Source organism: Molossus molossus, unplaced genomic scaffold, assembly GCF_014108415.1.
Source record: "Molossus molossus isolate mMolMol1 unplaced genomic scaffold, mMolMol1.p scaffold_m16_p_17, whole genome shotgun sequence".
Lineage (NCBI taxonomy): Eukaryota > Metazoa > Chordata > Mammalia > Chiroptera > Molossidae > Molossus > Molossus molossus.
The window spans coordinates 43,882,669-43,894,864 of NW_023425352.1; the positions used below are offsets into that span (position 1 = coordinate 43,882,669).

General features: G+C 33.9%; 1 protein-coding gene across 1 annotated transcript in view; it reads left to right on the forward strand.

Moving 5' to 3' along the window:
* The window catches only part of CABCOCO1 (ciliary associated calcium binding coiled-coil 1), a 110,815-nt gene that overhangs the window by 3,649 nt on the left and 94,970 nt on the right, over positions 1–12,196 (forward strand). The window contains exon 2 of the mRNA XM_036265559.1: positions 4,973–5,076. Within this exon, the coding sequence (XP_036121452.1) occupies positions 4,973–5,076 (104 nt within the window). The remainder of the gene's footprint in view (positions 1–4,972; positions 5,077–12,196) is intronic.

Sequence of the window (12,196 nt, forward strand, 5' to 3'; positions counted from 1 at the left end):
TAGCTTAACATGAAGACATTGTTTGCCAAATATCATATCGAATGGTGAAATACTGAAGCCATTCATATGAAAACCAGGAAATAAAAAAAAAAAATTCTGGCTAGTAACATTATTGTAATTCAACATACTATAGGGGTTCTAATTAATAAAGTAAGAAAACAAAATATGTGGCTTAAATATTAGAAATGAGGAAATAAAAAAAAACTTTGAAGATTATATGGTTGTATACCTAAGAAACTTGACATTGTATTAACATACTTTGAGCTAATAATAAATTTGATGAGGTGGTTACATATAAATATATAAGGCCAGTTCCTTTTCTCTATATTAGAAATTAATTAGAAATGAAAATGATAAAAACTTGATTAAACTGCATACTTGGTTATAAATATAATAAGAAAGGCATAGGACCTATGATAAACTATCAAAAGTTTGATAACAGGAGTTGATAAAAAAGATTTATTGGAAACCTTCAAATTCAAAAAATTAAATCCTTCCCACATTATAAATGCAATGCAATGGAACTAAAGATTTTTTAATGTAAAATTTTAAATATATTTTTATTGATTTTTTGGAGAGAGATAGAAACATCAATGTGAGAGAGAAACATCAATCAGCTGCCTCCTGCCCAGCCCCCACTGGGGATCGAGCCTGAAACCCGGGCATGTGCCCTGACCGGGAATCGAACCAGAAATGCAACCAGGACTTAAACCGGGACCCTCAGTCCATAGGATGACACTCAGTCCACTAAGCCACTCCAGCTGGGCTAAAGATTTAGTTCCTACATACGATTATATACATACAAGATTACATTAGAGTTTTTTATGATGATCCATCCTTGCAGTTCTGAACTTAACTAATGCGGTCACAATGACAGTTTATTGTTCTTTTAGTACATTTCTGGGTTCAATTTTCTAAGATAGTATTTCAATTAGAATTTTTGCATCTGAATGTATTAATGATTTTGGTTTACAATTTTCTTTTTATGCTAGTTCAGGTTTTTGTGTGTAGATTATGTTGGCTTCTTAAAAATGAATTATCAACAGTCTATAATTATTATACTTAACAGAATGTGTGTGTTCTTGTTAGGTAGAATTTCAAGCATAAAACTACTGAGCATGGTGTCTTTTTAATAAGTAGACTTCCAATTTAGTTCATGTTTGGTCAGTTCCATTTTCTCCCTTACTCCTGGTCAAGTTTGATAATTTATGTATTCGTACAAAATCACCCATTTTCTTGTAATTTCTTAATGTATTTCCACTTATATGGTATATGTTTTTTTCTTCATTTTAATCACATTTGCCAAAAATCTACCTATTTTATTAACCATCTAATTAATTACTGATTATTAATTAATTAATTAATTTTAAAGAATTAGCTATTGCTTTAACTTACCCTTCTTTCAACTTTTTTTTTCTTCTTTTTTTTAAATTGGCTCTTTAGCCTGGTCAGGACTATGGTAAGGTGAATGGGACACTCTCCTTGGATACAAAATTTAAGAGATGCCAAAAAATTCAGTAGTCAAGACATTTTAATACAATATTTTTTAAAAAAATCAAAGTTAATGCCAAAAAAATCTCTAATGGATCGAAGTTTTAAATAGACAGCATTAGTTTTACCGATTTTTCCCCCTTTTGCCTCAGGTTCAACACAGTGCTGCTCCTTAGTTCTTTTATTTTCAGGCTTGAAGAAAGTCTTTAAAAATGTGGAAATTGTAGATCATTCTATGACAGTGAAACCCCTCTGTAGTCATCTTTGGTGAGATCTATTTTTCTTTGAATGAACATTCATTAAGAATCTTTTCAGACACTACCAGGGATAGATACAAAGATTCTCCCAGAACCTTTAAATTCTAGAAGGAAGACATATATACAATGTGGAAGGTTTAGGTGACTTGAGAGAGAAAGATCACAGAAAAGATTATCTGGCAAATAATATCAGGCTTTCAATTTTATTGCTTCTGGAATAACTGCTAAAATCCACCAGGTGGTGGAGTAAAATGAGTTACAGTGCAGTTTAGCTTACAGCTTTTCCTGGTAAAAGCTGTAATTTTACAGAGAAGGCCACAATTACATATCCACATTTTTATTAGACTATTTGTGAATTTTCTATTATCTCTTCAATTTGTACAAATTAGAATGTATGTATTAAAAGATTAAGGATTTTTAACCACCCTATATCCTTTCTAGTGCAAGGCAATGTATAAACAAACAAACAAAAAGCGCTCTAGTTTAAAATAGGTCCAGGAATTCAATTTAAAACAAAGAAACAAGAAACCAGAGGCAAACCCTCCTACCAGATGATTATCGTAAGCTATCAAGTTTTAGTAAAAAATGAAGCACTAATCCTAGGCATTTTAGCTGGAATTATTGTTATACAAAAGGTTAAGATTATTGTATTCTTTTTCATATAGTTCCGTATGACCTATTTTTTTCCTCTCCAGAAAAATTTTAAATCTAATAAAATTGATCTGAATGTCTGTATAATGTACTTTTCATGTATATCTTTATTCATTATTAATAATGATAGCAATCTTGTGTGTATTAAAACATATCAAAATGATTTTTAGCATGAATCCAAATTTAGGTTCAAATGACTTGCTGTAAGTCACAAAATTAATCAGTAGTCGAACCGCCTGAGATTTCCAAATCCAAGCCCTGCTTTTCCTCATACTGCATCATCCAACAGTGTCACCATGTGATGGAGATGAATTCAGGCAGCCTATTAACAACCCATGTTGACATAACTAGGATCTGCAGAATTCTAAAAGGGAGTAAAAGATGGAATGACTGTCCCTGAGGAATTTATAATCTAATGGGCTTGACAGTGCAGGAATAATTATACTTTACTGCTACTAATAAAAAATATATATGACCAAAAAACATTTAAACAAATCTATAGCCATATATTGTGTACTAAAATACTATCCTACCTAAAAACTGAGTGCATTTAACTCAATTTCCAAGGATCAAAGTGCCTACTAGATGCAAGGTATTATGTATTAGGTAATAAGGTATTTTTATCTTACTGAGATTATAATCTAATAGAATGACCTAGTTTAGGTTAATTTGCTAACCTTAGATTGCAAAATGATAGCTAACAAAGTAACTTATTTTATTTCTAAATTACATCTTAAAAATAAAAATATAATAACCTAATTTAAATACAAACATTAAGCGTTTTACCATTACCAATAATGGTAGCTTTGGGATTTTTCTGCTCTGGGAAAAGAATAAGGAAAATTTGGGGACATGGTCTTGTTTACTATAACAAAACATTTCTTTGTTTTTGTTTTTTATTTAGTGAAGTCTACATACATGGAAGGATACATGACTATTTGTTGAATTGAAAACATTTGCCCCCTTCTCTCCCCAAAACCTCACAGCCCTTGATTTTTATGGAGCTGCTGCTGTTACTTTGTGTCTGTCTCCTCTTCTATCCCTGTTCATAGCTCTTGTCTTCCTGCTCTGGCTTTGGACAGTTTCATCCATTCTCAGACTTGCAGTGACTCCTAAACCAGGATCTTCAAACTTGACCTGTCTGACTGTAGCATTTCTAATTAACCTCTAAACATTTCTTCCTTAAAAGTCATATTCCATCTTAAACTCAACCACTGAAACCAAACTCATTATCTTGCCTTTCTAAAACTAGTATCATCTTGAAAAACTCCTATTTCTATTCTGTGTAATGAGAGAACCATGTATGGTTTTGCAGACTACTGCGAACCACAGAACTTGACTGAGAGGTGAGCAGGAGCTGAAACTAGACTGTCTTCACAGGTGCTGCACTGGGCCCAGTTGTGTCGGCCTCAAGACTTTTAGTACTTGCTGCATCTGGAGAGGATGCTTGGTCTAGGTCATACAGAGGGGCATTTGTACTATTGGAAGCCCTATTCTGCTAGGAGCCTATTTCAGAAACTCAGAGTCTCCATCCTTTTTCCCTGTTTTAGTTCCCCATACAGAGTATTTTGCCCCAATTCACCCATTTCTTTTCACTAACACTGCATGGAGCCCAGTACAGCCCAATGCCTCGTTCCTGAACTGTTTTAACAATATTTTCATTTAACTCCACCTATGTGCCTTTTCTCTGCTTCTGTCTTTCCTTCACCCTACTACAGATTACCATCCTTCAAGCATCGTTTTACCTTGCCATTTCACTACTCAAAAACTTCACACTGCCTCATTGACTCTATGAGCAAGAACAAACTCTGTAGCCTGCCCTTCTTTAATCAGCCAGGGTCTAAAATATTTATGGTTGTTTGCACAGTATCTTACATCTTATAATCACTCAATAAATATTTTTTGAATTATTAAATTTAAGATATCCCACAATAGGTTTCCATTGGCAACTTCCTAATTAGGTCCAAGTAGTCCCCCATTGTACCGTAGGCACCATTATGAATTACTTGATATTCACAGAACTGGTACCCAACTGCTGTGTCTTCATCGCGTTGGCATTGTTGACTCATTCACCTGGGCCACTACCTACGCCTAATCTCATGACGTCTATTCCTGGACCTTCTGTCTGCAGACTTTCCTTGTCCTACCCCTGCCCTTGCTCCTTTCTTTAGGCTGAATGCCACATTTTATGGTTCACCATTTTATTTTTTTGTTTTAAAGTCACCCTTGGTTTGTTCCTCCCACTAGATGATAAACTTCTTGAGGCTAGCAAGTCGTTCTTATTCGTCTTTGCCTCCTCTTGAGCCCCAAGTTCAGTGAGGAATACATAGATATTTTTAAAAATATGTTAATTGAAAACCATCACCCAGTTTTAAGTATGCACAAAAGATAGATCGACTAGCCATTCAACTTTTACTTAAAAATAAAATAAAAATGATCATCTAGGAGACTGTTGTTTAAAAAAAATTCTTAATAGCAATTAGACAATAGTAAGAACAAATTTTGATATTGTTGGGAATAATATGTAGAGCATATGACTGAAATAACTCATTTTCCAATTGTTTTTTTGGTAGAGAGATGCTGAATTTCAGGAGCATGAAAAGATTCTGTCTCCAGATTTTCTTTCAGTTGCTCAAATCATTGAAATGCTAGCAGAGGACGTAGATGGCGTTCAAAGGTAAGCACTTCGATATTATAAGCAAATATAGAACAGTTCTAGTTCTGCATCTGTAAACGACCATGATATTCTATTACATATTTTAAACGTTTTTCTAAATATTATACACACATATCTATATATAGAGAGAGAGCTGTTCAGACTGTGGAACACAATTCTCAAACAACTAACAGCACTGCTCAGCAGTCTTCTTTGTGGGAGAAATGCATTTCAAACCAACTTGCTAATATTAACTAAGAGTATGGATTTATTGTTAAAAGCAGCCTTTAGCATATGCTGTCTTCTACTTCTTTTCTCTTTCATTCATGAAACTATCAATATTCACAAGAACCTTTGGGTCTTCTGTCTCATCATGAAAAGAATAAGTTGTAATTTTCTGTAATATTAATAATCAATACATTTTATTAATTTGGAAATCCTGAATATTAGCCATCCATCTGTGATTTTTATTGGATATGAAGCTATACCGAGTACTCTTATTTCATATATTTGCTTAAAAATGTGAGTGTAACTGAATTTATAGGCAATAATTTTAATATATGTACAACTTATTTTTAAGACCATTGATTTCTATAGTAGAGCATTTACTTTGGACTCTAGTCACATATATCCAACACACAAATTCCTAAATGGTGTTTTTAGTAATCGCTCATTTTAAAAATCATCAGCTCTAATAATGGAGTCCTGAGTGGCTGTAATGTGTGGAGAGACGAGACAATGTGCTGTGCTGGGCCATAATGTCCCAGTGTAAGATTTCTGCAGGCCAGTCCTCCAGATTTTAGCAGGGCATTGTGGACTATAATGGACAAATAGAAAATGACTCTGTCAGGGGTTATCATTTGCAAATCTCACAAATATTATGGAATAGAGGCGATTTGCTACTGAGAAGGAAATATATGACAGATGTACTGGATGGAAGAGAAATCGGAGAAGGGAAGGCATATTAAGAGCAGGTGAATGACACTGACAGGCCTTTTCCCAAGATGCTGTTCACCTCCAGTGCCTGTAAATCCTACTGGAAATGCTAGTGATGTGTGATTTGGCGATACTGCTGGCTGTCTGCATCTTTATAAGTATGAGTCAGTACAAAATCTTACTGATTTTTAAACAAGTATTTCATGGGGATTTTACCATTTTTGTAGAAATGAATACTAAATTGGGAATTCTGACTTTTAGTGTCAGAACTGATTAGTAGAATCCATTAATTTTATTAGCATCTGTGATTATTTATGCTTTAAGTAAAATATAATTTTCCATTCCTAGGTAATCCCGAATATTGTTGGTTATTGAAATGCGAAAGTTTGGTATTTAATGCTAGGCAAAATAATGTGATGCTAATGGCAGATATTTCAATAGTTTACAATTTATTTTTATTAAATATTAAATAAAATATGTTATAGTAAATGGAATTAATATTAAATAAATGTTATTGCAACCAAATGCTTTTAGACTTATGTATTACCACATCCTAAGTTGTATTGTGTATCATACCTTCTGTGACAATTTTTTTTTTCAATTATTGGGTTTTTTTTGTTGTTAAGGATCTAAATTCTAAAATTATTTTAATCTTTAAGAGGTGAGGTTTAAGTCAAAGAAAATGATACAGAGGTTGATACAGAAGTTATCAGTTTTAGTATAGAAACAAGCAGGTTCAACAGTGGATCTTTTTAAAAAATATGTTATTATTTATTTTTAGAGAGAGAGGAAGGGAGAGGGAGAGAGAGAGAAACAGTGATGTGAGAGCAAAACAGATTGGCTGCCTCCTGCATGCCACCTATCTGGGTTGAGCCCACAACTGGGCATGTGCCCTGACCAAGATTCAAACTGACAACCTTTGATGCACAGAATGACACTCAACCCACAGAGCCACACTGGCTAGGGCTACATAGGTTGACCTTTTAAACTGTCTCATTAGTAGAATTCACCTGAAGTAATCTCAGATTTTAGGACATCAATTTTGGATAAATGACACCAACGTTTCTTGAGGGTTTTTGAAAAATGATTTTTGAAACAGTAATACTGAAATATCTGCAATCAATCATTCACTTTCCAGTTAAAATAACACTACAAATGGGGATTAAATATCTTTCAATGTAACAGAAATATAATTTAGGTATCCTGTCACTAAGTGACAGAAGTATGCGAAAATCATGCAGTCTGCAAAGCTATAAACCTATTAAAATAAATTATAGGAAATTAACACATTTCTCTACCTTTTAAAAAATTAAAAATTGTGCTCCATGAAAGCAGCCAACCAAATAAAACATTAAGGTATCATTAAAACATGTTTGTGGAGTACACTTCAAGTAAAGTTAAATGTCTGAGTACATTTCTCATGGTTCCCTAACTACTATCAATTATGTTTTAATGTAACCCTGATTTTATTTATAGACCCACTCAAATCTTGTTTGAAAAGTGATAGGAACAAAATTAAAAATAACTATTTAAACACAGAAATAACAGTAAGAGATCTTTTAATAACCTTTCTATAATGGGGTTTCCATGAGCTGTTCAATTTTTGCCTTAAGGCTTATATCTGCATATCATCATATTTAAAAAATAAAATTCACTCCAATTTCATGAGCATGCAAGAATAATATAATATTTTTACTGAAATTATTGGTGAGATAGTTACATCACCTATCACTGTAGCAAAACTTCCTAAGTCACTATTAAGCGTCTTTCTCTTTTCCTGCATTTTCTCATGCTAGCTGTGACCATTTCTCCCCTTTTCCCTGTTCATCTCTCCTTATCCCCAGAGGAAAAGCTTACAAATTTGCCAGTAGGTATGGAATCTGCATTCAAACCACAGTAGTATCTTGCTCCAAATGCTTCCTTGCACAATCTCCTTTGGGGTGAAATGACTGAACAAAGAATTGAAATGGTAAATATTTAGCCCTGTATTTCAAATTGAAAGTTAAGATCTAAATGGTACTAGGAGAAGAGGTGCAGGGGGTATGAGGGAGAGAGAAAAGGTAGAAGATGTCAAATAAATCTCCCAAAAATATTCTTACACAAGTAGTTACCTTCATTCACATATAATGAAACACTTAAAAAAATTAAAATAAAAAGCAAAGAACACAAAACTATACAGGCCAAATATTTATTTATTTTTAAATACATAGCATAGCCCAGCTGATATGGCTCAGTGGACTGAACATTGTCTTATGGACCGAGAGGTCCTGGTTTGATTTCTGGTCAGGGCACATGCCTGGGTTGTGGGCTTGATCCCCAGAAGGGGGCGTACAGGAGGCAGCCGTTAGATGTTTCTCTCATAAAACACATTAAAAGACCTAGCATGGAGATGGCAGATGAAAAGTACACTTAGACGGAAAATTAACTGCTAGTAACAGAAGAAAGCGTTAGATCAAAGATGATTTGGTTCTGTAAAAGACCAGGTTAAAGAAAAAAAATGATAAAATATGTAAATAAAAAACTCTTAGAACTAAGGTAAAAAACTAAAGACTAAAACCAAAGTAAATTAAACAAGTAATGTGGAAAATATATTTATGAAAACTCATACAAAATGCAGATTAAAGCAATTAGAAGATGCTTGAATATACATCCAACATAGTGAATCAGAAAAAATTTCAATTTCATAAAATATAAGCTATGATTAACCCTCAGAAGAGGGTGTGGTGGGGGGAGGAAGAGATAAACCACAGAACTTATGTGCATGTACACATAACCAATGGATGTGGACGACAAAGCCGGGGACTGGGTGGGGGAGATGGGGAGGAGGGTGTCAATGGGGAAAAAAAGGAGAAACATCTGTAACAAAAATAAAATAAAATAAAATAAATATATTTTAGTAGTATAAAGTTTCATATATTACCTTATAAGTTACCTGCTGAGGAAAATAATTAAGCAGACCTCAAACTTTTCCTTAGCAACATTAGGTAGCAGAAATCAGTGGAGTGACAAGTAACCAAATTCAGGGAGTGAAAATATAGTGATTCCAGAATAAAATATTAATTTGCATTGTTGCTTTAGTTAATCCACCTGGATTTTACTTTAGTGTATTGGGTGAGGTAGCATTTTTTTTCTATATAGCTAGCCAGTTCTCCCAGCACCATTTTTGAAATACATTCTGTCCTATACCAAATTCCCATCTGTTTCCGAGGTTTCTACCTGTTCCATTGGCCTATTTATTGATTCTAAAATACTACAAGGTGGTTTTTTTTTTTAATTTTTTTTTATCCTCACCCGAGGACATTTTTTTAAATTTTTTGTTCAGATAGAGTGGGAGGGAGAGAGAGGAAGAAAGAGAGAAACATCAACATGAACATCGAGTGGCTACCTCCCGCACGCACAACCCAACCAGGGCCGGGGACAAACTGCAACCGAGGTACGTGCCCTTAGCGGAAACCGAACCCGGGTCTCTCTGGACCTCAGGCCGACGCTCTAACCGCTGAGCAAAACCGGCCAGGGCAAATACTACAAGTTTTTATTACCATAGATGTTTCCTTACTGACTTTCACTAAATGATATTGTACCTTAAACATAGAAAAATATATCTTGCTGATAGACAATGTAAATTGAAGGTGATTGGCTACTAAGGTAACCTCCCCTCCTTCAGAATGCTCGCCTATTCATATCTGTATCCATTAACTGAGTTGCGTGCTTATTAAAATACATTAGCTAGGATGCTTTCAGTTGCATGTAACATGAAAAACTGGTCACTTTGACTTAAAAAATAAAGAAAACACACACACCATGCTTATGTATACTGTCACGTGATAGGACATTCAGAGATTGACTCCAGAGCTAATTAACTCAAGGCTTCAATAATATCAAGAAATGAGCCACTATCTTATGGTTATAAGGGAGCTGCCAATAGCAATGAAACCTACTCTTTACTCTTTTGCATTTTTGTTTTACAGAAGAAAATGGACTTCATCCATAGTTATGAATTAATTAGAACAATTTAGGAGAGTACCCAACATGGACCAGTAGTTATTATAAAGAATGGCATTATACAGCATTATGGGAAGGGGGATAAGACTATCATGATTAGCTTAGAAGAATCAGAACTCACTTTGGGTGTTGAGGTTTACCCTGATCCAACTATAGATGAAGTGGGAGTTAAGAGAGTAGTTAAACACAGTTTTGGCTTTATTTGTTCCAAGACTTGTTTACTCCTGCTGTATTTATTATTCTGATCATATAATTTATTTTAATATTATGATTAATAAGGACTTCCTTTTTTGCAAATAGCAGTATAAAGTTGTCACATACACACTGTCTGAGAAATCACATATAAGCAACATGGGAATACTAATTCCATCTTTGTTCTAACAAGGAGAATGCTGAAAGCTCAAACCACAAAATATGAGGATGAATGCCAGAAGCATTTAGATCAAGCTGAAATATAGGAGAAAGGACTTGAGATTATACATATATATATTATATATATATATATATACACATACATACATATTTGAAGATCCTAGAATGAGGTAAAAATATATTTTGCCTCCTAGGTGAAGAGAAAACCTGAAATGCCATTCCAGGATCCCTGTGTGCAGCAGCAGGACTAGGGCATACAGGCTTAGAGCAGGCATTTCCCATAGTCACAAGGAACAGATTGTTTATGTGATAGTAAAGAAAACCTATCCTACACCCCCCCCCAATTAAAAAAAGCAAAACTAGAGTCATTGACATAAATTTATTTCATACAGAAAATAGCTTGTAACATGGCCAGGTCTGAGTACTAAACAAGGAATATGCATACAAAGACATTGCAAGGGAAATAACTGAAGAAAAGGAAAAAGAACTCATAGACATATTAAATATACCAGAAAAATACAGCCATGAACAGATAAAAAATAAAGTCAAATATGTATCATGAATTAAAGAAAGAAAAAAAAACTTGGGAAGCAATCACAACAAGAGAATAAAACAGAGATATAAAAACCCAAGGAAGAGCTATTAAGAAAAAAGGTGATGAAATGTGTAAAATAGAGTAGGAAAGAAACAATCTTGTAGAGATAAAATTTATGAGCAGCCCAAGGGAGAATTAACACTCTGAAAACAAAGGAACATAGAAGATAGTAATGAGAAAAGTATGTAAAATGAAAAGGAAATTGATTTTGAAAAATATTTGAAGGTTAAATAAAAAGTTATAGCTATAGAAAAAAATGGGAAAAATACATGTAATTGGAATTCTTTTAAAAAACAAACAAACAAAAAAGAACAAATATTTAACAATCTAGTTCTTAAACATTGTCAGAAAAAAAAGAAACTTGATTGTATCATAGAAAAAGACACTGAATTTCAGAGAAAAAATAATAGTAAAGCTACTGTATTTCAAAGATGGAAGAAGAAATAGACAACCCAGAAATTGACTCAAGACAATATGCTCAATTAATATTTGACAAAGGTGTCAAGAGCATACAGTGGAGTCAAGACAGTCTCTTCAATAAATGGTGTTGGGAAAATTGGATATCTACTTGAAAAAAAATGAAGCTAGAACACCAACTTACACCATACACGAGAATAAACTCAAAATGGATAAAAGACTTAACATATAACTCATGAATCCATAAAAATTCTAGAAAAAAATGTAGGCAACAAAATCTCAGACATCATATGCAGCAGATTTTTTACCGATACAACACCTAATGGAACAGAAACAAAGGAAAAAAATGAACACATGGAACTACATCAAACTCAAAAGCTTCTGCACAGCAAAAGAAACAAACATCAGAACGGAAAGGGATCCCACTATATGGGAGACCATAATCACCAATGATGCATCAGATAAGGGGTTAATTTCCAAAATATATAGAGTGCTTATACAACTCAACAAAAGGAAGACAAAGAACCCAATAAAAAAATGGGCAGAAGACCTAAATAGACACCTCTCCAAAAGGACATACAAATGGCCAAGAGACATATGAAGAAATGCTCAACATCACTAATCATCAGAGAGATGCAAATTAAAACAACTATGAGGTATCACATTACACTTGTCAGAATGGCCGCCATTGACAAATCATCAAACAACAAGTGTTGGCGAGGATGTAGAGAAAAGGGAACTCTAGTACACTGCTGGTGGGAATGCAGACTGGTGCAGCCACTATGGCAAACACTATGGTGTTACCTCAAAAAGTTAAAA